This window comes from Mercurialis annua, linkage group LG5, assembly GCF_937616625.2.
Source record: "Mercurialis annua linkage group LG5, ddMerAnnu1.2, whole genome shotgun sequence".
Lineage (NCBI taxonomy): Eukaryota > Viridiplantae > Streptophyta > Magnoliopsida > Malpighiales > Euphorbiaceae > Mercurialis > Mercurialis annua.
The window spans coordinates 9,343,662-9,369,402 of record NC_065574.1 but is presented as its reverse complement, the minus strand read 5'-3'; the positions used below and the strand labels follow the sequence as shown (position 1 = coordinate 9,369,402).

Below are 25,741 nucleotides of genomic sequence, written 5' to 3'. Positions count from 1 at the left end.
TTTTTTTTTTGAAGGGAGAGTAACCATTTAAATGATGCTGAATTAGGGATTCCATCCACAGTTTTATAGGAATAAAAAAGAGAGTTGTTAGCTTAATCTAGGACATAAGATGAAGGTCAAAGGCAGTTTTAAATTAACTGAAAAATTATAGCATTTCAAGAACTAAGGCCCATGTTCTCATATTCTCATACACGAATTATCATTTCTTTATGTCAAATACTATACTATATAATAAATTGACATGATAAATTAATTAGTACTGCATTAACATTGATTCTTGGTACATAACCTAATCTCCATTCTCAAATGACTAAATATTCTTAAAACTGACTAATTAACTAATTAATCTATCATTTGATTACCCGACATAATGCAGTCAATTAAGTACTATCGATCATCGGGATGTTTAATTAAATCTCAACTGAGATTATATTATAACTAATATTTAACGGTTCATTAAAAAAACTGGTTTTGGTCAAGATTGGTTAGGGAAGTTAATTAATTTTATCAAAATAAAAGTAATTCTCTAATCACTATATATTTCTCTGAACCCATAGATTGCTTGAAATTCAATCAACTGCAACTGTCTAGTTGCAACGAATTAGTTATTTGGGTTTTGTAATTTGATTCGCTGCATGAAGTCAATTTGTGTTAATCAATGTTTAATGTAATTCATGCTTTACTATAATACTTAAATTATTTTAAATATTAGTAGTAAATAAATTAGCTCTCCAATTAGGGTAATGTGCATTTGAATTCAAAACACACACCTTAAGCTCTCTAATTAAATTAATTTGTTTAAAATACAATTTATTTCATGGCAAATTGTGAAGTGAAGAGCACCAAGAAATGGGTAATGTTAAACTTATTCTATGCTTGTACTTGCTATATCACCAAAGCATAATCTACGTTTATGTATCTAAAAATTATTATTTTTCTAAATAAAAACTGAATTTATATAATCCAAAAGTAAAAAAAGATAATAAAATATATCATAAATAAGAATGTTCGACAGTTTAGTCTGTGACAGAGCTAGGAATTCTACAGTAACGATGTGGAGGTGATTTTTAAAAGTTGAGAGGCCAAATTGTATTATGATTTAATTTTTAATACTAATTTAAATAATTAAATATTGATTAAAAATCAAATCCATAAGAATAAACTAGAAACATACACACTGAATGACTATTAAATTTATTTAGTAATTAATTACTATTATTGAGGATCTATTAATAATGTTGTATTTGATCCTTAATTCCTTCATTCTGCCCCTATTTATAACTTATAAGTATATTTTTAAAATATAAATTTAATAAAGGAGCAACCATTCAACTTACGTAAATTAGCTTTAGTATTTTTAAAATATGTTCTCATGGCTTGGAGCCTTTGAGAATTTTTTTTAAAAAAAGTAAAGGAGCATAATATGTATAAATAAATGACTAAAATTTAGTCTTTTGGTAATACCCATTAATTAATTAATTAATTAATTTAAAAAGTGTAATTGTTTTATGTAGTAACAACCATAGCTTCTATAACCCATTTAACTAGTCCTCCAGACCTAACTTTTTTTATTAATCTCCATAGGTAATTTTGCTTTAAAAGCTTATAGTGTGAAATAGACATTAATGAGATTTTAGAAAGAGAAGAAAAACACTACCCCAACGTTTTGCAACTAATCAAAACTTTTAAAGGCTGCATTCTAGAAGATTGAAATATATTTTAATTAATTTAAAATTTATTAATTGTTATCTATAATTCGCAGTCTAATAAAATAGGGAAAAGGGTCATTTATATCCTTATGGTTTGTCTACAAGATCAAATGAGTCCTTAACGTTAAAAAAGGTTCAAATGTGTCCCTATCGTCTTACAAAATGAACAAGCAGGCCCCTATTTTAACTTATAAATGAGACGTTTGGGGTCTGGTTGTCAACATCTGAGGGTCTGAATGTTCACTTTTTAAGACGTTAGGGGCATATTTGAACCTTTATAGACGTTAAGGGGTCAATTGATCCTTGAGTCGAACCATAGAAGCATAAATGACCATTTTCCCAATAAAATACATAATGCAGTTGTACCGGAGAATTAATTCCCATAAATTATGACCGACTAATAATATTAAACGATCCAAAAGTTTTTAACTATCGCAAAAGTACTTAAATATTATGTTAATCGAAATTATAGAATGTAAAGACAATTAATTGTATTACATGAAAAAACGCTTATGGTAAGATAAAAGTTAGAAGAAATTACGTAATATTAAAATTAGAAAAATTTACTTTTGCTAAAGGAAAATATATATTTAAATTAAGAAAAATTATGTTAATTATCAAAACAGAAAAAGAAAAACTATGCTAAGTGTTTTTTTTTTTTATATTGAATTGATTAATTGTGGGTGTCATGCTTGATTGCTTTCAATCCTTTTCTACTTTTTCAGCTGCATTTTTAAGGATAAAATTCCACATTTTTGACAAATCTCTTCTAACTTTCACATAACTTGCACATCACAGAAGTTTTTCCACGCTCAGCAACATCTGTTGTGATTTGAAATACTTTCAATTTATTCTTGTCATGAGCTCAGGCCATTGAATTTTATTTTAACTTTCACCTTTAGTAACTAATGCATTATATTATATTTACTTTGGCATAATCATCTAAAACCACTCCATCTTTACGGCATTTTTTGTTTTAGCATCATCTTCAATTTTAGCTCATTTTTAATTTTTAATTACAATTGTAGCTATTTGTTCAAATTGGAGTAGAAAAGACTCAAATATACCTTTTATATTATTGTTCCAATTTGCATTTTATCTTAAAAAATTGCGAACATAAAGCAATATGAACCGTATATTTGAGCTTTTTACCAGTCCAGTTTAAGCAGATCGTCTGTTCCTCCTTCAGGAGGAGGAACGGTCTGTTCCTCCTTCCATGAAGGAGGAACGATCTGTTCCTCAATAAAGGAGGAACATATTTGTTCCGCCTTCATGGAAGGAGGAACAGATCTGTTCCTCCTTCCGTGAAGGAGGAACAGCCTCCTTCCAGTGGAATCCTCTTTCCGGTGGTCGTCCGATAATTAATTTTTTTTAAATTTATTTTATTTTGTTGAATAGCGGGTTTTTAAATCGGAGTATGGTGGTAAGTCGAAATTGAATTATTTTTTTAATTTTTTAACGGTTTTAATTTTTTTAATAATTAATATAAATTAATTAAAAAGCATGATGTGAATTTTTTTAGAGAAGAAGGTGTTTTGGTATAATTAATAAAATTAACTTGTAATTAGAATATATGCTGAAAATGAAGGATTATTTTACACTTTTTTCAATAGAAAAAAGGTCAATTTAATACTTCGAGGGTAGAGGTGAAACAAAAAGACAACGTCAATAGTATATGTGTCATTTTTCCTAGGTCTGGGTATAAACGAAATAAAGATTAAAGATGAGGTTTTTTTTAAGTAATTAAGCCTTTTTTTAATAGGACTTTGACTCTAAATATTTTTATTTTTTCAGATGGATTGGGTTGAGTGTTTGGGTTGGACCATTTAATAATAGTTCACGACAAATGATACTAGTGTTGGACAACGTTCTTTTAGTTCGTGGATTCAATTTCTTTCTAACCTCTTTCCCTCTCCGATTATCAAAAACCCACATTACAATGCAGACACTGATTTTTAAAATTTTAATACATAGATGATGAAAATTAGTAAAATATCAAGTTTATAGTGTAATTATAGATCTTTACAAAGGAAAATGATGTGTGACCCTTGTTTTCAAATTGCCACCTCACTAATATAATTGCAATAAATTCCTTGTGAAAATAAGAATGATTCTGAATAAACAGAAGATAATTAGAAGAAATTACATCTTATACACTTCTTTTAAAAAAATTCTATAAACATACGCTCTAATTTTTTACTGTTATGAAAATATTTTTTTTAATAAAACATATGTTTTTTCAAAATATCAATAATTTACCGATGATCTACCAATAATCTATTAAAAATATATTTTCACAACAAAAAAAGTAGAACGTATTTTTATAAACATCTAACTGAAAATAGATATTTTTATAAAAGAGCCAAATAGTTATGCTTTTTCAAATTTAGAAAGTAATACAAAAGGTGAGACGAGTAAAATGAGATTTATAAATTGTCTATACAGTTTTAGAAACACTTTAATTTTGCCCATTGTATTAAGATATTATCTTTATACACCTTCAGCTAATTTCAACACCCATGTGAGTGACTATTGATTGTTAACAAATTTGAACAATACATTTCATTGTGATTTATGTAGAAATGAGCAGATTTCATTATCACTCATTGAGTGCATTAATGTGACAACTCTTAATTAATCGTAATGATTAATTTATTTAAAAGTTTAACTTATTGCATGACTCCCATATGAGAATGCTCATAAAATTTAATGTGTGGACAAATACTGTTCATTTGATTTTTTAGTTAATCGAATGAGAGTTATGTTTTTATAACTTTAGAATTTAAAAAATTATAGTTATTTTTTCAATATAGATTTATTGAATACTAACATATAGCTACTAAATAAATATTAGTAAATTTTTAAAATAAACCATTTTTTTTATAGTTTTTTAATGAATTTTAGTAGGGTGGATAAAATTACAATTAATAAAATAATGTTGGATTGAGTGTTTGAATTGGTCAATTTGATGATTGAGGGTGTAATTGAAATCAAAAGGTGTGGATTTTAATGATTGAGAGTATAATTAAAATCGAAATGTCATAATATGAATAAAATTGACGATTTTATAACGTAAGGGTATAAATAAATTGGGGTTAAAAGATGGATTTTTTTTAAAGAGAATAAGCACTTTAATTATATTTTTTTGGGTGCAATATTCAATTACTAACTTTGTCTTTAGTTTATTTTAGATGGGTATTATCATAAAGAATTATCTTCTTATACAACAACTTTCATATGATCACGATGTTGAATAATAATCTTATTTTGTTTATTGATTTTTCAGTTTTTCTAGTTGATGATTATCTTTTGTTAACTATGTTGATGGAGGCAACAAAATTCCAAGATTGATATGCCTGTTGATTTGTTTTATTATACTTCATATAAATTTCATAATTCAAATCAAGTTGTGTGCTTTTAGAGTATCTCAATTATTAAGAAAAGGCAAGAAAAATCATTCGGTTCCCCGCTTTCCCTAAAAATAAAAGAATTCATAAAAATATTTAGTAATTAAAAAAAAGGTTAATGTCAAAAAAAATCACGAACTTTTCACGTTTTCTCATTTTAATCACGTAGTTTAAATTTTCTTATTTTCATGCACGAACTATCATTTTTTCTCAAATTCATACACGGTGTTGAGGTGGCACTCATTTATTGGTGTAAAATGACATCCACCTCGACGAATTATACCAATGGAGTTGTGACACCTCAGCACCGTGTATGAATTTAAGAAAAAAATGGTAGTTCGTGCATGAAAATGAGAAAATTTAAACTGCGTGATTAAAATGAGAAAACTTATAAAATTGGTGAATTTTTATGACATTAACCCTTAAAAAAAGCCCTAATTATATATCTCTATAAATTATTAGTATAATTTATTTCGTTTTAATTTTTTTACTTATTTTTTTTTAACTTACTTTGTTAATTAACCATTCATTCGGGAAAATAACTCATCAAAGTGAACAAAATAAATTTTTATATTTATTAACAAAATAACTGTAAACAACCTAAATTTTAAAATATGATAAGTATTGATTACTATACTATTATAGGTTTTATATTTAGAATTATATTGGATTTTTATTTTCTTTTCTTTTAAACCTTATATTTTAAATATGTTATAAGTTCATATAAATTTAAATAAAATTTGATAGTTTTTTTTGTATAATCACATTTGACACTAGATTCTGAAAATTACTTATAAAAATCTAATAACTAAAATATTTACTTTTTGAATTTATTTTAATTATTTAACAATTAAAACAATATTTATGATTACTATAAATGTCTATCATTTAATTTTTTATGTATATTTTTATGTCAGCTTTTTGCTGATACATAAAAAATGTTTTTTGTTTTCAATTTAAATAGAAAATAGAGTTTAAAATTAAAAAATAATTTAAATTTAAAGCTTTAAGTCATTATGTCTGATGACGAGATATCTTAGCTCAAATGAAAAACATGTCATCCACTTAAAATTAATAGGTTACGGAGTCGAATCACCATCAGAGTAGAAGTAAATTTTTTTAATCCTTCTAAAATAATTGGAAAAAGAAACCAATATGTATGATTTTTCATCATGGAAAATTTAATTCCGCTTTCAAAAAATAAATACATGTGAAAAAATTAAAATAATAAAAGAACTAATTTAGCATATGAAATTAAGAATAGATCAACTGCTCTCTAGAAAAAAAAATACTATGTTTTTCTCTAGTTTTTCAATAAAAACGCACTATTTTATAGTTTTTTTTGGGGAGGATTTAATTGCAAAACCTCTTATTTTTCTCCACAGCAGATGCTCGCGTGCGCGCATTATATATATATATATAATTTTTTTATTAGGTTATTATGTGAAAGATGGTTGGTTTAATTTTTCTTTTTTAAAAAGTTATTAAAATTACATGTCAAATATTTTTCGATTTGGTCAATATTATAGAACTAGAAGGATTAAAACTATATTGAAATTTAGATAAATATATTTAGTTGATTTTTTGTGTCTTTAATAAATTTACTAATGATTTATTCTAATGGAGATTAATAATTAAAATTCTCATTCTATAACTTATTGCAGTGGCCTCTTATGATACTTTGCAAGACATATGATTTAAGGTATTTGATTCTGACCATTATTGAACTTTTGAATTTTTCATTTCAGTCACGAAACTATTATTTTTTTCATTTTGATCACTGAACTTTTTTTTTTTTTGGTATTTCATGCCAAAAATGCTTAGGTGGCAGCCAGAAGTTGACATATGACAACCGGATTTTACAAATTTTACTTTAAAAATTTATCATACATACATAATTTCATTTTTTGAAAAAAAAAATAGATCAAATAATGTATAGATGGCAAATTTTCAGATTAAAAAAATTAATTCCGGCTGCCACCTAAGTATTTTTAGCCAGAAAATATCAAAATGAAAAAAAAAATGAAAGTTCAGTGATCAAAATGAAAAAAAATAATAATTTAATGACTGAAATGAAAAAATTCAAAAATTTAGTGATCTTCAGGATCAATTATTCTATGATTTAATTTATTCATACTCTTTTGATGTCTCATATTTAATTTTTAATTTTTAAATTTAAACTCAACATATTAAATAACTTTATGTTGATATTTTTCTCATCCTTAATAAATGTATCTTCTGTGGAAAATAAATAAATTTATTTTTCCTTTTTTTAGTTAAAAAGCTCTGAACAACACAGTTAATCATTGAGAAGATGACCCGAAAATCCCGGTAAAGAACAGGAGGTTTAACTTGCAATCAACGGTTAATCTCGAAAACGAGGAGTGAAGGGAACTTTAAGAATGTAGACAAGTGTCGGTTAACGACTTAGATATTAAAACTCACCTAAATAAAAATAGAAGCCGACAAGCAAACATATTCACGTGGGTGTCGGTGGGACCCAGTGCCACATGGTGACTAAAAAAGTTGACTTGTACTTTAAGAACCCAACATTACGGCCCTACACCTCTTTTATTACACCAACTAACTCTAAACCTAAGATCAAGCCCAAGGCCAGGGCCATGATCCTCTGCTTTGGTTGTATGTCTCAACTACTTTTTATTGTCCTATCATCTTCTACCATTGAAAATGTTTATCATAAGTTTATATTTTGAGATTTTAATTTGTTCTTTATAATATATCATCTTGTTTAATCTTCAATTATGCTAGTTTATTTGGTGAATGTTTTTCTATGTGTACCATTTACCATCTTTTAAGCCGCTAATTTAGGGGGGAAATGATATTAATGTTTATACTATCAATGTGAATTAAGGATTTTTTTTTTATAATTTTTTATAAAAATTATGAATATCTCCATTAATTAAATGATATCGTGGCGCTTATAGCTAGTTGATATTTAATTTTACTCTAATAAAGTTCTATTTTGATGTTCCACTTGGGATCAATTGGCATCTTTGACCATTAAAACCGACTTCATATTATGGTGTAATGATTCGAAATTGATAAATAGTTGATTTTTTTTAAATTAACGAATTTAAATTTTTAAATTTTCATCTCAAGTTGAAAGGTTGAAATACAATTTTGTTGATTTTTATTAATATTGAGAATTGACATTAAAATGAAAGCTCTAAATATTGAAGTGGTATTCAAACTACATATTATTACTATCTGAACTTCTGGTTTTATGGTACTCTCCCACATGAAATAATACCCAAACAAAAAAAACTACATACATAAGTTTGCAAACCAAAGAAATAAGTCAAATTTTCTATAAATAAAAAAGAAAAAGAAATTAAAACCTATATCTGCCTATCTGGTCATGTATTTTAATGGTCTTTTGGTTTTAGACCCTTTATTATTTTTTTATCCACTATTCATCTCCATACTTTTCAAAATGTTTAAAGCTAGTCCCTCTATCTACGCATGTGGCACACATAAAGTCAATAGAGAGAGTTGTATTTGATGACTAAAACAAATATAATCACATCATAAAAACATTGGACAAACATAATCACCTCTATGTACCTTTCTTAATTAACCTTCTCTCCTTTAAAATCCTAATTTTTATATAACAATAAAAGTGCATTTTCTTCCCTTTATATCCATAAGCATAGCAAGCAATTTTTAGCAAATTACAAATCAATTAAGCTCGTTAATTAAATCATTATCGTTATTCTCATCATTATTCATAGTTATAAAGCTTTCTTTCTATTTATAAACGCATCTAAATCGATAACGACTAGTCGTATAAACTAATCACTAGATAATCCAAAAGTAAAGTGGAACTTATGCAGTCCAAAAATCACCAAGTTGTAATAAGATGGTGATTTTTTTCAAATGCGTCATAAAATGAGAAAAGATAAAAATAAAATTTATTTTTATATTTTTAAACACGTCAATATGCGAGTTGTTGATATGATATGGAACCCATTTAGAAGCATTCAGCGCATTTAACGCATATTGTAACGGAGGGACTAATCTTAATCGTTTAGAAAAGTATGGGAATGAACAGAGGATAAAAAATAATTAAGAGACTAAAACCAAAACATCACTAAAATACAGGAACCAATTAAGAGTTTTGCCAAAAACAAATGATGACAGCTACCGGTTTGGACCGACCATTACCCCCAAACTTGAAAGCACTAAAACCCACACGCTTTCTACTCAAAACACTGTCCCCATCACACTACATGGACAAATCAGAACCGCTCGTTTCATCCCACGTGTCATTCTCCGAGTGGTTCAATCATTTTGCCGGCCAGATTCTTCCTTCCTCCTCTTTATATATAACTGCCCAAACCATTTGATTCACACACTTTGTTTTTCTACCTCATTTCCTTCACGTAACCAAACCAAAAAATGTCACCGGAAAATCACATCCATTCGCCGGAATCCGTCGCCGCCGGCATGAATTTCACCGAGACAGAATTAACCTTAGCATTACCCGGAGAGTCTCGTGCAGTACTACAAGAAAACGGAGCGAAGACAGGGACAAAACGGGGATATTTACAAACGGTTGAATTTCTTGGAATTTCTAAAAACTGTAACTCGTCGGAAAATGACGTCACTAGTGCACCAAAGGCTCCGGTATCAAAGTAAGCTTGTGTAATAAGCTAGGTTTGAGATGTGTGTTTATTGATTAAGGGTAATTAAGTAATATTTTTGGGTTGAATTGTGTAGGGCACAAGTGGTGGGGTGGCCGCCGGTGAGAGCTTACCGGAAAAACGCTATAAAAAGCTGTAAGCTGGTGAAGGTTGCCGTTGACGGAGCGCCGTATTTGAGAAAAGTTGATCTTGAGATTTATCAGAGCTATCAAGAGCTTTTGACTGCTCTTGAGGATATGTTTTCTTGTTTGACCATAAGTAAGTATAAAATTAATTTTGATTTAATTATTTAATTGGATCGGATTTTTTTTTATAATACTATCTCGGTTTGGATCTATTTAATTTGATTTTAAAAAAATTTGGATCTGTTTGATTTGAATTTATTTTTTTAAAATGGATCGATTTGATTTCGATTGATTGAATTGGATTTATTTGATTACGGTATACAAATTTACGAATCGGAATGTCCCTTGTTTAACAGGAAATAATTTGAATGAGAGGAAAATTATGGATGAAATGAATGGAGGTGAATATGTGCCTACTTATGAGGATAAAGATGGTGATTGGATGATGATTGGAGATGTACCATGGAAGTAAGTTTACAAAATTACCCTTTAATTGCCTCAACATTTGATTAATTTTTTTAATTTATTTTGTACATATTATTGATTCAGTGTTTAATTTTCTTTTTACAGTATGTTTGTTGAATCATGTAAGAGACTAAGGTTAATGAAAAGCTCAGAAGCAATTGGACTAGGTAATTAACCATTAAATCTCAATTATATATGAATTTAAACTTTAAATTAAATATGTCAATATTATTAAACTTTTTTTCTAATAAAATTAAAATTTGATTGGAAGCAGCTCCAAGAACACCTTCAAAATGTTCAAGCTCAAGTGATTGATTTAAAGATATACAGATGAAATGATATACAACTGATGTACAGAGGCTTTTATCTTTACTTTGCTATACAGGCCAGTTTGGTTTTGTGTTAATTGAGAGATTTTTGGGAGGATCAAACTGTATAATAAAAGGAGAAAGAGTGTCTGCCTGTAATTTTCAGTTTGTTGTATTTTGGTCCTTAGTTGGTGCAAATTGATGTTTTTGTCCCATTTTCAGATTTACTTTTATTTTTCATTTTTACAAAAGAGGGTTGTAATCTAATTGAATATACAAAAATATTCAACATCTTACACCTAAACTCACTTCTACAATGAAGTTTAGGGTTAGCTATAAGTAATATATCTTTCATGTTTGGAGAATTATTTTTTTCCGTTTGTTATATTTGAATATCGATCAATTTGGGCAGATCTAAAAAGGAAAGTATCCACCTTTCAAAAAAATTAGGCTTAATTACTTAAAAACCACCCACCTTGTAATTTTTTTTCATTTATATCATGACTTAGGAAAATTTTCAATTGTACCCTATTTTTGATTTTTATGTTTCATCTCTACCCTAATGAGTTGAATTGACCTATTTTCTTTTGAAAAAAAATTTAAACTAGTCCTTCATTTTTAACTTATATTCTAATAAAACGTTAATGATAATCATTTATGTATCTTGTTTTTAATATTTTCATCTTTAAATTAATTAAATTATCAAAAAAATTACTCTTAGGGTACAAACGAAACATAAAAATTAAAAATATGGTACAAATGAAAATTTTCCTAGGTCGTGGTATAAATGAAAAAAAGTTACAAGATGGGTGGTTTTTAAATAATTAGGCCAAAAAATTAATAGAATACTTCAGTGGTTGAACTGATCCTTAGGTTGAAAACTCCGCCCTTCAGAAGAGAGGTTAATTTTAATTTAAATGAAAGAGTAAAATGATAAACGAAAGGCCTAATGGTAAAAAAAATCTAAATCTTTACAACTTATTACAATTATATCCAAATCTTTTAATTTTTACAATAATATCTAAATTGCATTTTTTTTGTTACAATAATATCCAAATTGCATTTTTTGTAGCAATAATAGTCAAATTGATTGCTAAACTTGTTGTTTTCAATTAAGATATTAGCCTATATTAATTTTTGATGTATAATAATATTGTAAAAGTCCCAAGAAATGGCAAAAAACAAAAAAAATCACATAAAAATTGCAATTTGGATATTATTACAACAAAATAATGTAATTTGGATATTATTGCAAAAATTAAAAGGTTTTGATAAAATTGCAAAAAGTCGGAAAAGTTTAGATTTTTTTTGCCATTAAGTCTAAACGAAATTATATATAAAATATATTTCACTCTTTTTTATGAATATATTTCACTCTCTATAAAGAATATTTAAGCTTTTATAATAATTATAAATTATTAAACTTTTAAATTATGAAAACAATGAATTAGATGAATTAGTACAAACTACAAATTTATTACTCCCCTTCATCCAACTACAAAAACAATCATAAAATGGAGAAATTCTTAGGTATACTAAGTCTACCACGTCATCCGTAGACTAAACCAATCATATCATAACACCTCATTAAAATGATGGTATTCTTATAATTTCGTTTGTTATTTGCATACACTTTTGAATAATGATATTATAAGAATACCCTCATTTTAATGAGGTGTTATGATATGATTGGTTTAATCTACGGATGACGTGATAGACTTAGTCTACCTAAGAATTTCTCCATAAAATGATAGTTTAGTAGTTGAGCGGTGACCTAGCTAGAAAACTTTGCCCTTCTATTAATGGAGAAGGAAACGTAAAAGAAGATGATGATTTTTTTTATGTAAAAGGTGCATTTTACCCTTTTAATTATCATAATTTAAATCTTTATAGTAAGTTGTGAGTTATTAAAACTTAAAACTATGAAAAAATGAATAATATTATTATTATTTTTGGCAGAGTTTTAAATGTTATTTAATTCGTTCTAAATTAATAGACAATTTATAATAAATTCAAATACTAAAAAAATTAGTCTATCAAAATAAAGTGAGTTAATTTATTAAAAAAAAATTAGTATTCTAATTACCCTCATTTAATATAATAGTAATGTTTTATCCTTTAGTGTATTTCATTTGAGGTGATGCCACTGAACACAGATTCGAGTTAGATGGAATCATAAAGACCGTAAAATATGTTGCAAAATAATTTGAGCAATCCCTTGATTTAAATTCTGAATTCCAAATTTTGAAATCGAATTTCTAAGGATTGAATTCCATATTTTGAAAGGAAAAAAGTTACATAATTTTTCTCTCATTATGTGTAAAAGTAATACGACACATATGAAATGTTTAGAGATCTTTTCTGTACCATTATGTCAAACAAGCATGAACCCTCATAATCATCAACTATTTTAAATCAAATGATGTCGTCTAGACCGACATAAATTAAAATTATTTTCAATCAAGTACTTTTGTTTTGAGAAATTTCAATCAAGTACTTTTAATGCTATAAGTATAAAGAACATTACAATCAAAATTGACTAATATTTATACAATTAATCATGTAAATTCATAATACAAACTTCTTTATACAACTGCAAATATAATAAAAGTACAGAGAGATTTTTAAGCAGACTCAGTCTATCACGTCATACGTGAATTAGCCTATCACATTATAGCACGTCATTAAAATAGTGGTATTATCGTAATTTTGTTTATTATATTTACACCTTTAAATGATAATATTACGATAGTGCCATTATTTTAATGACGTGTCATAATATAATAGATTTAGTCCACGGATAACGTGTTGGACTGAATTTATTTAAGAATTTCTCTAACAGTACATTAAATATGCATGCAATTACCATATTTACATACCATAATTAATCTACTAATATCGAGCTTCTCAAAAGGCTTGATTTTTGTAATTGATGATGATGATGATATTCCTGAGAAACATTATTTCCGAACACCCCATTAGAGTTAGTTCTCTAATGCATCTGAGTAATCTTGGGGCGTTGAAGACGTTTTCAATTTGGATGAGCAAAATTAGAAGCAGACCGGATCGAAGTTCGTTGTTTGATTCGATTATTTGGTGAAAACGGACTTGTTTGGTTTTCAGAGTTCGGTTAACGGCTCGATTAGAGGGCTTGTAAAAACTAAAATAATTGAAAAATAAAAAAATCGAACTTCTAAAAATTAAAAAAAGTCTTTGTTTGATTTTGGATCAAAAGTTACGGGCCTATCAATAAGTCCAAACCGAATAAAAAAGAAAAAATTACAAAAAAATCCAAAAACTTGGAAAAGTTAAAAAAAAAACGTACTTTCCAAAAAGTTTACATCTAATACCTAAAAAATTTACAAAAAATATAAAAAGATTGTAACCGAAATTAAAATTTTAGACTAGATTTACAACAAGACCAAAGAAAATAGATTTTTTTTTGGAACATTAGACTTATAAATAAGGAAACAAAAAGCGCCCATTAGTAGAATTTAGTGAATATGTTTGTATAGAAAGTGAGAAATGAAAAGAAATAATGCTGCATATTTTTTGTTCCATCTTTCACATGATTTTGAAGGATTCCATTAACGTCCAGTACTAATTTCTTTATGTTTGAAAGGTACATGTATCTAGAGCAAATTACTGTAAAACTCTATATTAATATCAGTGTTTTAAAAACCGGACCGGACCGGCCGGTCGGACCGGTTGAACCGCGAACCGGTCAGTGGTCCGGTCTGAAAAGGCAAAAAACTGGATCTTTTGGTTGGACCGGATTGGACCGGGTTGAACCAGATTGGACCGGTATGAACTTGTAAAAAACCGGGTGTTGAACCGGATTGGACCGGTAAAAAACCGGCCAAATAAAATTTTTTTCAATTTTTTTAAATTTATAAAACCGGTTGAACCGGTTATTGAACCGGTTAAACCGGTTGAACCGGAAACCGGTGGCTTTACCGGTTCGGCCACCGGTTCGGTTTTTAAAACACTGATTAATACATGTTATAATTCACATTTTGTCTTTTATTTTTAAAAATCAAACGATACAATTTTTTATTTTTATTTATGTCAATGATTTAGTCAATTCATCTTCTTTTTTTTGTCTTCGTCAACCGAGTTAAAATGACCAAAATAAAAAAAAAATTAATTTCAAAAAACAATATGGTCCTCCACTTTTTGTCAACGGTTTTTTCCTTCATATTTGAAAATTAAATTACCTCTAAATCTTTTAACTCAGTTGACTGACACCAATGGACTAAACTGTTGACGGAAATAAAAGTGAGGGATCATATTGTTTGATTTTCAAATACACAGAACTAAAGTGTGAATCATGACATATGTGAAGGCTTTAGAGTAATTTGCTTATATATCTACTACATACGACATTAAAGAGGGCAGGTAAAACAAGAAGCTATGTTATTGAATTGGTGAGTTGTTACAAAAAAAAGGAGGGAACACTTATTGCACAGTTGAATAATAAATTGAGGCAGATGTTAGATATGGAAACTACCCTTTAATGAAGTTCATAGGATTTTGTATATACAAAGATTGGCATTGTTTTTAGATCCTAATAATTATATGAGTAAGTGAAGAAATGGAAGTACCTGCACAACAACGGATGTCGAAATATGATCGTTTCAAGAAACGCCATGACGAAAAAGGCTGCTTCTACGCCTTGTTAGTATTAATTTACGCTCTCGTTTCTCAAAAAAAAAATAAAAATTTACGCTCTCATTCATCTTCTTTTCTTTATGATTCTACTGAATTGTTGTTTTCGTTCTGAAAAATAAGCTGTTCGTGTCGTATATTTGATGCAGTTTGTTCGCCTTGTGTTGTTGCCGTTGCTGCTATGAAGGCTGCGAGTGTTGCTGTTGTTGCAGTAGTTGAATCGGAACGAAGATTGAATCTGTTTCTGGGTTTATAACTTTATGATTTTCCACTCACTGTTTCTGTATATTACCATCTTCTACTGTATTATTTCATGTAATTAGTGAGATTTCTTGATATTCAAGTTATGTTTGTAAAAACCCTGATCTCAGTCTTCAACTCCTAAAAATATTCTTCAATCTATGGATACTCTGTTTCCATGCCGATCTCTTTTAAATTATCTCGCATACACCCTAATATTTTAAAAACGGTTTAAGCATATTTCATTAGGAAATGGAGCTATAACACAGTTTCGTTTTAAAAACTTGAAGAGTGCATTTGAAGTTTAAAATATAATCAAAAGGATCTTATTTGTTCCCCGAGTTAAATATTAGGGGCATAATTTAACTTTTTCCCAACACTGTCATAACCACCATGACTTAAAATGCTGACAAAAACACAATGCCAAATGAAACTTTTAATACTTATTTGGAATATGTTACATTGTAAATTTACATCCGACTGTTTCCATGTCCCTATTTATCCCCAAACCCCAACACAAACTGCAAATTTCATACATTCAAAGAAACCAAAATTGGGCTTCAAGAGTGATATTCAATCTGAACATGCAGTTATCTAATTACCTAGGATGGGATTTCTCCCTTCGTCAATATCGATGAGGAGGACATCGTCTGGATTTGATCCACTAGGTCCTTCAGCATAGAGCGTAGGAAGGTAAGCCTTGTACGCCGGCAAGTAACGAGAAACAAAATCCATAACCTGCAGCACAGATAAAAATGCTTCAATTTAGAAACAGAATTTGTAGCAAATTATAATTTGTTATACATAAATATACCTCCTCATCCGTCATTCCGGGTAGTCCTGCCTCCCTCATGGCAATCTCTGCCTACAAAACCGACAACATTTGTCACAGGCCAAGACTATTGTAGAATCTGATAGTTATTTTTTTCCAAGGACCGGATAAATTTTGCTCTCAAGTACATGTCAATTTAAGGGTGTGCAATTGGTTTGGACCGAATCGATATTTTGTTTTTCCAAGAGCAAACCATGACTTTTTGTCTCGATTAGGTTTCTTAAGAGATTTTTTAATTTAAAAACTGAACCGATCAAAGTAACTTTTTTAATAATCTAATGGTATGGAACCAAACCAAATTTATTAGTTTGGTTCGGTTATTTGGTTTGATTCGCTTTCTGGACACCCGACATATCATATTAACCTGCAAACGCCACTGGTAGACATAGCTGGGATCCTGAATCTTGATGACAACCCATGCCTTTATAAACTTGTCCCAAGCATCATAATAAACTTCAAGGTTCTTATTAACTGTCTCTAGCTGCACAATGAAGATTATCTTAAGCAAATTTGACAATGAAATTCCATCAGAAGAAAATAATAACCTGAAGAAGGATTTCAGGAGTTAATACGTTAAGTCTTTCGTTCGAACCTGTGGATCAACGGCTTTGACAACGTCCACTGGAACAGGTTTAAAGCCAAGCATCCAGCCTTCAAACAGAATCACCTATAAATCATCGAAAATGCATCCTATATTATAACTAGACGAAATGGATTGTTTGCAATATGTAATCACATCGGGTTTTCCGTTGTTTTTTAATCTAAACCTATACGATGCTAAGTACTTTTAACATCAATCAGGATGAGAATGTAATTCTCCCTTTGTTTTTCCGGTGGACCTCTTTCGCCTAACATTAGATTTTGAAGGGATGTATAAAGAACATAGGAAAGCATGTGGACCAATTTTAGTGCCCTCTAGAAGCAATTGACACTGACATAAATTGAAGTGCTACGTTTTCCAGCTAGACATTGAAAGAATTTCTTACGGTTACTGGTCCTTCAACCTCTGGCCATTTCGAAGGATCAGCTCTGTCACCTCTCCCACTGTAGGCCGACTGCGAAAGATATAAATTTTTCGTTATCTGACAAAATAGGCAGAAACGCAAACATCTGTTTGGAAGCACAGAATATATTTGAGTAAAATGACAAAACTAACACTATTATGTGCTTACTTTATCATATCGAGGTAGCTTCATCTTCATACCTGAAGACTTAGGATGAAAATCAAATCAAACCAAGACAAGCACTACGAGAAGCGCAAAGTAATCGGAAAAAAAACCCTTACCTTCTTTTGTCAATTTGCTTAGAGCTGTCAGAGTTTCAACAGAGAATGGAAGATCATGACTTCCAGCATTTCCGCGGAACTGGAACACACAAAAGCTTAAGTAAAGTCTTGATATATATTCTCAGTTTTTATGCATCAAAAATCTCTCTACATTTTGGTGTTATTGCTACAAATGTCTTTAAATTATTTCATTTCTCAAATATATAAAGCATAAAGCATGTATTTGATTGTTACCTCTAAAAGTGCATTTCCTGCATTTGCTTCTCTCAATTTAGCCTGCAATAGATGTGAAATTTGCATCAGCAAGTATGAATATGAAAAAGAGCATAATCCAAAGTCTTCGGAAGCAGAAAGTATTAATACCTGATCCTCTGCTGTCAAATAAAAATCATCTATTGATAATGTTGCAGAATTCCTGCCACAATACGAAATGTAAACACTCAGCATTTAAGTGTCAAAACCAAAAATTGTTATATCATCGCATCTATTAGACAATTTCTTTTGCATAATGCCATAGGCGTTCACCTTCCGGTGACTTTGAAGAGGTAATTAAGAGCAAAGACAAGTGTGGTCTTCCCACAACCTTGAGGCGCACTAAAACCAATCTACATCAAGCCGGATATCATCATCGTGAGATAAAAAGAACTGCATGAAACAGAATTGGCTGCGGTAGGTAGCATAATTTAAATTATGCTAATTGAATGAGAACAAACACAGGCATTTGTCGGAATAGAAAGTCATATAGGAAAATTACATATATATACCACTAATGGAGGTATATCTTCTCCCTCCTTAAACTGGGACGTATGCTTGGATATCTTCTCTTCGCACCATATAAAAACCGGTATGTAATAGTGATAAAACCTTGCTTTTTGAGCATCATTAAGGTACAATTCATTGAGCTGAAACAATCGGGATAATTGCAAACCATATGATATCCACTTATCAATGGAATCACCGATTTTTTCTGAGGTCAAGCCGAACTTGCTTAGAAGGGGTCCGGAACATATAAACTCGTAAAGATCTTCTACCGACGAAACTTGTGCTGGTGTTGTGGGAAAAGATGAATGCACTCGACCCTTCAATGACTTATTGACAGAAATCGAGTTTTGGGGCTCGGAGTTATCTTGCATCCATGAATTAACACAGCCTGCGTATGTCAAAATGTCAACCAAGAAAATCAACATAATCCAACTTCACTAGAAGCTAGTACTTCCAAACACTTCAAACAAAAATTTCTTAATTGCAGCATTTTAATATTACACAATTCAAGATATACACAAACAATAAAATACATTGAAACTTTGTTGGCGAAATTTACTTATTAATTCCTTTTAAAATCACCAAGAGTTTTTCTTTTGAGTTTCAAATCATTAGGGATTCAAAAGAACAGAAGAGATATCAAAACCTAATGACAATACACCTTATTGCTATTATATCAAATAAAATCATAAAATTATTCCATTTTTAACATTAATTTTATTACATATAAGCTACATTATGCCTAAAAGACTTAATTTACATAAAATTCAGCTAAGCGAACCAAATTTAATCACTCCTTGACATTAAAAAAAATTAAAAAATCCCAGTTGTGAATCTCAATTCCTCATCAATTAATGAACATTGCATTTAAAATTCAGTGGTACAATCTCATATAGCAATCAGAAAAATAAAAAAATCTAGAAAATAAAATAAAATAAACAACATGAAATTAATTGAAAGATGGGAACTTTACCTGATTTGGAGAAATGGGGTGGCATAATATTTGATGAAGAGGAACATTGATGATAAGAAGAAGGCAAAGACTGTATTTTTTTATGATTATAACCAAAATCATGACTATTATTAAAATAAAAACAAGTGTTAATATTAATATTATTAAAATTAGAAGAAATGTTAAGGTTTTGGGGTGGAAATTGGGATAAGATGCTCAAAGCCGCCATTTTCACACCTCTCCCCTCTCTCTGTAACTGTTTTATTATACCTGAACAAGATTGTTTTCCAAGTTATAAACGCCATAAACTAGTGACACGTGGCTTTTTATGCACATCCTATTCCTAAGCAAAAAGGGGCAAATAAATCCCAACGGTATATAGAAAGGAACAACTACACCCTTTATGAATTTTCGATCTCAATAATTTTTCTGAAAAATTAATAACGCCGTTTGGTTTATTATTTGTGTCCAAAAATACACAACAATATCTCACACTATAGTACGTTAATTAAAAAGATCAAATTCATCGATCTACTATTAAACTAACTAAAATAATAGAAAAGGAACATCACCAGATCATAGATCAAAATCCATAAAAATATAAATTTTAATATAGGGGTAAAAAAAGTAAGGCAGCTATTTAATTTGTTAATACCTTTATAATGTGGGGCTTAGTTGTTCTCATTTTAATTGGGATTAGAAATTCATAGAGGACTTAGTTGTTCCTCCCTATATATCATCTATATCTATATATTATATAATTGAGAGGACCAACGGAGCTTTCTCATTCAATCTCACCAAAGGAAGCATTCTTATTAGTTCCCACTTTTACTAAACCACTTATTTTATTTTAATTATTTTAATTAACTTTACTATCATAATTTCTATTTTACCTGTTAAAAAACACTATTTACTTTTACCACTTACAAAACTACTTAAATTTTAATTATTTTAATTAACTTTATTATCATAATTTTTATTTTACTTGTTAAAAAACACTATTTACTTTTACCACTTACAAAACTACTTAAGTTTTCCAATTTATGTCCAACTCTTAAACCAAACAAAAAAATCGAGGCTAGCAACCTAGCTGTCACGACCCAAATTTATGAGTCGCGACCGGCGCTAGGGAATGGGAGTGGTAGCTCCGAAACCCGTAGCAAGCCTAAAATCTGTGTAAATTTTTCGCAAAACCAATCATATTTCATATATCAAAATAAATGTGACCCCATTTTTAAAAAAAATATCAGAGTGAAATTGCGTTATACAAATACATAGACAAAAACATCTAGACTACTGCGGACCGCGAGAATGAAAATCTTCTTTTACTTCTTGTGCAAATGACTTCCGAGAATTAAAACTTCGGAAGCTTAACTCTTCAAATCATATCATACCATCCCTGAAAAATGGGAGGAGCAACGGGGTCAGTATAAAACTGAGTGAGTTCACCAAATCACACGCAATATCACATAAAGGGTTAAAACATTTGAAAACCCATTTTATATATAGAAAATACTCTTTTGAAATCATATTGCATACTCTATTTACTTTCCTTCATAACTCTTTGTTTATTTCATAAACTTATAGTTTATACGTATCTGACATCTTTCATTTCTTATTATGGTATTGATATTTTTCTTTCTCGTTTTGTTGTAATAGTTTTCGATCGAATCTTAAATCTTAGGTTATATCATCATGATTCTAAATCGAATTAAATCATTGGCAAGTCTCTTGTGACTTGATCCTTATGGTTGGGTCCCGAGATAGTTCAACCGAGTTACCCATAACCATATGGTACAGTCCCGAGATAATTCAACCGAGTTACTTGTACCATTTCTCAATCCCAAACGATCGATAGGAGTCCCGAGATAATTCAACCGAGTTACTCCTTAGACACGGGTCCCGAGATAGTTCAACCGAGTTACCTTCGTGTCTGCATTCGGACTATGCACCCTGCAGGTCTTTTGAACTTAACGGTCGATTCATATAATTTCTATTGACATTTAATAGGAGTGTTTGATCACATTGTGTCCCGATCTTGTTTCGTATTGATTCTCGATGTATCGCACTTACTTTTTATTATGTATGAGTTCCGAGGATTATCATTGAGAATGGATGAGATACAGGTCCCGGGATAATTCCACCGAGTTCCACCTTGTATCTCAGTTCTTATTATTGAATATGTCAGATTTCACTTTTCTTATCTCATGTATTTATCATTTCGATGATTTATGTTGGGTTTTCTTGATCCTTTATGGACCATGACATGCACATTACAATCTACAAGCATACATCTATAACACACGCACGTATGGGTATTCATTATAATTAAAAGTACGTGTAGAAACATACAATGTATCTTTATAAATATATGAATAATAGTACATATAGGCATGTACTATATTTTTTCTTATTTGTATTTGGTTCGATTTATGTCATTTTACTTTACCCATCCCCGGTGCCTTAACATTTATGTTATTATCAAAATAACACATTACGATAAAACATCATTTTCAAAGCATACATACGTATACATTTTAAAAGCAAACATCTCAAATATATAAATATTCATATAGCTTTTCGTATTAAAATACGTAGCTTTATGAATATTAACGAGTAATTTAAAGTGTACTCACCACTTGCTATCCATAAACTTTAAAGCGGCTAAGCGATGTCACAATCTTCTAAGTTCCGAGCCTTGTCGATCTCATCGAGTCTATACAAACATAATAATAGCAAGAATTAATAAAATTCAAGCTATATCTATATAACTAAAAAGTTGGTTTTCTAGCCAACTTCGGCTATTAAAAACGCTCATTTAAAATAGTCCGACTCCTAAACGAGACCGATATTCTTAAAGTTTGGAATGTCGCCTACAACGTTAATTTAGGTCTCGGACTAAAACTAGTACCCGAAGGTGTCGGAATCTCGCCCTTAAGTTAAGACCTTGGGCTGTCCTAAATGCAGAACTGCTCTGAGCAATAAAATGTTCTGCTCGATTTGAGAATCTTAGAGATAGAATTGGAGAAAACTTAAAGCTAGACAATTGTAGAGGACACATTCAAGTTTCTGTACAATCAAACAGAACCCGATTTGGAGTTATACAACTCCAGATATGGCCCTCGTAACATGACTGTTCTGCAGAACATATTTCTGCAAAATGTCCATCTAGTTCGTACATTCAATTCGTAACTATAACTCGTCGAGAATCACACCTATTGACATCATGTTCCTATATCAACACAATTCAGACCCTATACATCAATATCAATCACAACTTCAAGATATAACATTGTTCAAGTTCACTTGAACAAGAACTACACATCAAGGTCAAAACACTAATCCATTTTTCATTCAATTTTTTTTACAATCTTCTTTACTAATCAAACACAACTTGAATTCAGCTCTAATTGACTCATAATCAATGCCTATACTCATAATTGAATCTCATAATATCATCATGGCTTAGGGGCCGAAACCCTTAGCCCTTTCTCCTTTCAAAGTTTCAATCAATCTTACTCAGCACAACACAATTTCTTACAATCAATTCATCAACCACCTAGAGCTCATGTTTATTGCTAAATCTATATGCCATTTCCATCATTAAATATATCAATAAAAATCAAATAAATTTCAGAAAACTCCTCACCTTGGTTGTAGTTCATGGCCGAATGATCCAACCTTCCAATTCATCATCAAAATCCTTTAATCAAGCTCAATTTCACCTTACAACACACGATCAAACAAAAACCCCAATTACACATCATAAACCCTAATCTTTATTATCATCAATCCATGAAAATTAACCATGAAACCTAAAATTGATTAGCTTACCTTGAAAACCTTAGCTCTATCCTCACTTTGCATCCAATTCAACCTTATAAACTCACTACAATCAACAATTAATCATTATCATCTTTAAACCTAAAAATCCCGAAACTAACAGCTCAATATTCAACCAAATAAATCCATTTTTACCTTAAATTGATGCCACATATCTGTAGATAATCATTTCCTCGTTCCGTGGCCGCAAGAATCGCTCAATTTCGTTGAGAAACGAAAAAGTTATGAGCATTTGAAATTTTGGAGAATTTGGAAATGAAGAGCTACGGATTTCACCTTTGGTTTGCTGCAAATTTTGTGTTTAAATGAATGATTATTCATTCATAAAAGATGATAATAAGTGGATAAAAAGTCCACTTAGGTCCTTGAAGTTGTCACCTCCTTTCTCTTCACTTTCTAGCTTATCTTTCGTACAATTTAGTGCACTAATCTTTTAATCATTCGATTCTCGATAGATTACGTATTATATTTCCCAAATAAATAACATTAGTCTCATATCTTTTAATATCACTTTCCAATAATATATTTTTGCAATTTTGGCCAAAAACGCTCAAATTTCCATTTTGAGCTAACTTGCACTTTTTCTCACTTTTTTGTCCAATTTTTATTTTATTGACTATTGATAACAACTTTATCGATATTATTTTCTTATCTTGAGAAAATAGAGTAAAACACAACTTCCTCCGGAAGTTTGTGGTTAAAAGTCCACTTTAGTCCTTAAAGTGGCTAATTTGCACTTTAACCCTTATTCTTAACTAATCATCAAACTTTCTTCTAAAACGATTTCGTATACTTACGAAACTTTGACAATCATTTATTTATAATATTTCACGGACCTTGACGTGAATATTATTAGCTCTGGCTTTCCAACTTATTTTATTTTATTCCCTTTTTGTCTCGATTAAATCCAATTTATCGCATAATAATTTTCCATTTAAATTATTATTCTACCATAATTCCAATAGACCCGCTTCAGTCTAAGTCCTTATTATCCAATCCTAATCCGATATTTTCGTTCTTAATCTTTACGATTATGCCTCGTGGCTCTACACGTAATACCTCAAAAATTTAGGTTATTACAATCTTCCCCCCTTATAAAAATTCGTCCTCGAATTTTCATAATCTTGTTCTATTACTTAACCAATCTTTATTCATAACTTATCGTTTTTTTTTTTCACACTTCCGCTGCGATGCCATAATTAATCATTCACTAACTGTTGACTTTGCAGTTAGGTTTATACGGTCTCCCATCTATTATCATCCTTAGATGAAAGTACCTCGATATACTTATCGAGTAACTCCTTATACATACAATTCTAACAATTTCTTGACCCTTGATTTATAATCATTATGAGTCAACCCCTCTTTCTTCAATCGACTACAATAATATCTTCTTGCACGTGGGTTCACGCCTCTTTTGTAACTAATTTCTATGTTCGATTCCCTCATTCTCGAGGTACTCTCGTTCTTACTTTAAACGTGGTTTCTATTACTTTACAAACGTGTAAAGTAGCGTCGACGTCTTCGTATTCAACATACGAGACTTCTTTAAAGATTTGCAATTCAAATCTTGATACATTTCATATCGCGTTATACTATTCGCCGTTCTACATACGTATGTTCTCAGATAGGCCTAACAAGATGATCAGTCTTGTCCTATGCCTCTATATACAGAGTCCCTGTCTGAGCTTACTTACGTTGGAAAACTCATCCGTTTAAAATCACAATACTTTTCATTTCTCAAATCATGTCATAATTGTGCGCCGGTGTGATGACTTCTCTCATCACAAGAGTTGAAATGACACTCCCTTTTTTTTTCAAGACATACACAATGTATATGATGCATGTCCTATTAGTGAATGCAATATGGATGTAGTGATGCAATTCTATTCGTGTCAATGCGATGTTTTTATGATTCGTGTCCGGGCACAATTATGTCTTTTCAAAACATTTCATTTCGATCAAATACCTTTATCTTTATAAAACGGTGTTTACGTAAGTTTTTCTCGACATAAGACTCTGCACGATCTATCGATCATCGTTCTATCGTTCGCAACTATTTACATTCTTTACACATGTAAAGATGTAACTCTATTCGCCTGATTCCGACGTCGTTCAAAAGACACGTCCTAAACGTTCGGGTTTACACTAGGCTAGCTCAAAAGGTCTGATCACTTTCGAGCTTTAACTGTTTAGACTTCATGACGTTTGTTTCGATTACATCGTATACCTGGTTGTGTCTAACCAGAACCCATTGCGAGAAGTATGTCTTTTAGGAGACAGTTGATTCGTGTAATCCGTGTTATTCCACTACACGGAATGTGAGTATTCCTTACCATAATGACCTTGTTGTCCACACCGACTGCATACGTCTATCATAGTTTGACCTTTACCCAAGTGACCTTTGCCGCATTGCTGGCACATGGGATTTGCAAGGTTGGAACTTCTTTGTTCCGAAGACGGACTGATAATGCTAGCCCT

At 30.2% G+C, this 25,741-nt stretch overlaps 2 protein-coding genes and 2 long non-coding RNA genes across 4 annotated transcripts; 2 read left to right on the top strand and 2 right to left on the bottom strand.

Moving 5' to 3' along the window:
- Positions 1-9,480: 9,480 nt before the first annotated feature.
- LOC126679743 (auxin-responsive protein IAA1) lies at positions 9,481-10,893 on the top strand. Its single transcript, XM_050374712.2, has 5 exons — positions 9,481-9,771; positions 9,857-10,038; positions 10,262-10,373; positions 10,476-10,537; positions 10,645-10,893. The coding sequence occupies exons 1-5, from the start codon at positions 9,536-9,538 to the stop codon at positions 10,683-10,685; spliced, it is 633 nt and encodes a 210-aa protein (XP_050230669.1). The 5' UTR covers positions 9,481-9,535; the 3' UTR covers positions 10,686-10,893.
- Positions 10,894-15,029: 4,136 nt separating this feature from the next.
- On the top strand, positions 15,030-15,748 carry LOC126679745 (uncharacterized). The gene is made up of 2 exons (XR_007640972.2): positions 15,030-15,355; positions 15,496-15,748. It is a non-coding gene; the product is annotated as an uncharacterized LOC126679745 (long non-coding RNA).
- A 259-nt stretch (positions 15,749-16,007) lies between these two features.
- Positions 16,008-19,687, bottom strand: LOC126679741 (D-glycerate 3-kinase, chloroplastic). Its single transcript, XM_050374711.2, has 12 exons — positions 19,439-19,687; positions 18,468-18,853; positions 18,229-18,308; positions 18,067-18,118; positions 17,938-17,979; positions 17,704-17,782; positions 17,591-17,622; positions 17,405-17,473; positions 17,011-17,085; positions 16,783-16,899; positions 16,401-16,451; positions 16,008-16,324 (listed from the first exon to the last, which is right to left on the bottom strand). The coding sequence occupies exons 1-12, from the start codon at positions 19,644-19,646 to the stop codon at positions 16,181-16,183; spliced, it is 1,335 nt and encodes a 444-aa protein (XP_050230668.1). The 5' UTR covers positions 19,647-19,687; the 3' UTR covers positions 16,008-16,180.
- Positions 19,688-20,344: 657 nt separating this feature from the next.
- Positions 20,345-25,248, bottom strand: LOC126679746 (uncharacterized). The gene is made up of 5 exons (XR_007640973.2): positions 23,396-25,248; positions 23,252-23,306; positions 23,067-23,142; positions 22,054-22,133; positions 20,345-20,816 (listed from the first exon to the last, which is right to left on the bottom strand). It is a non-coding gene; the product is annotated as an uncharacterized LOC126679746 (long non-coding RNA).
- Between the last annotated feature and the right edge of the window lie 493 nt (positions 25,249-25,741).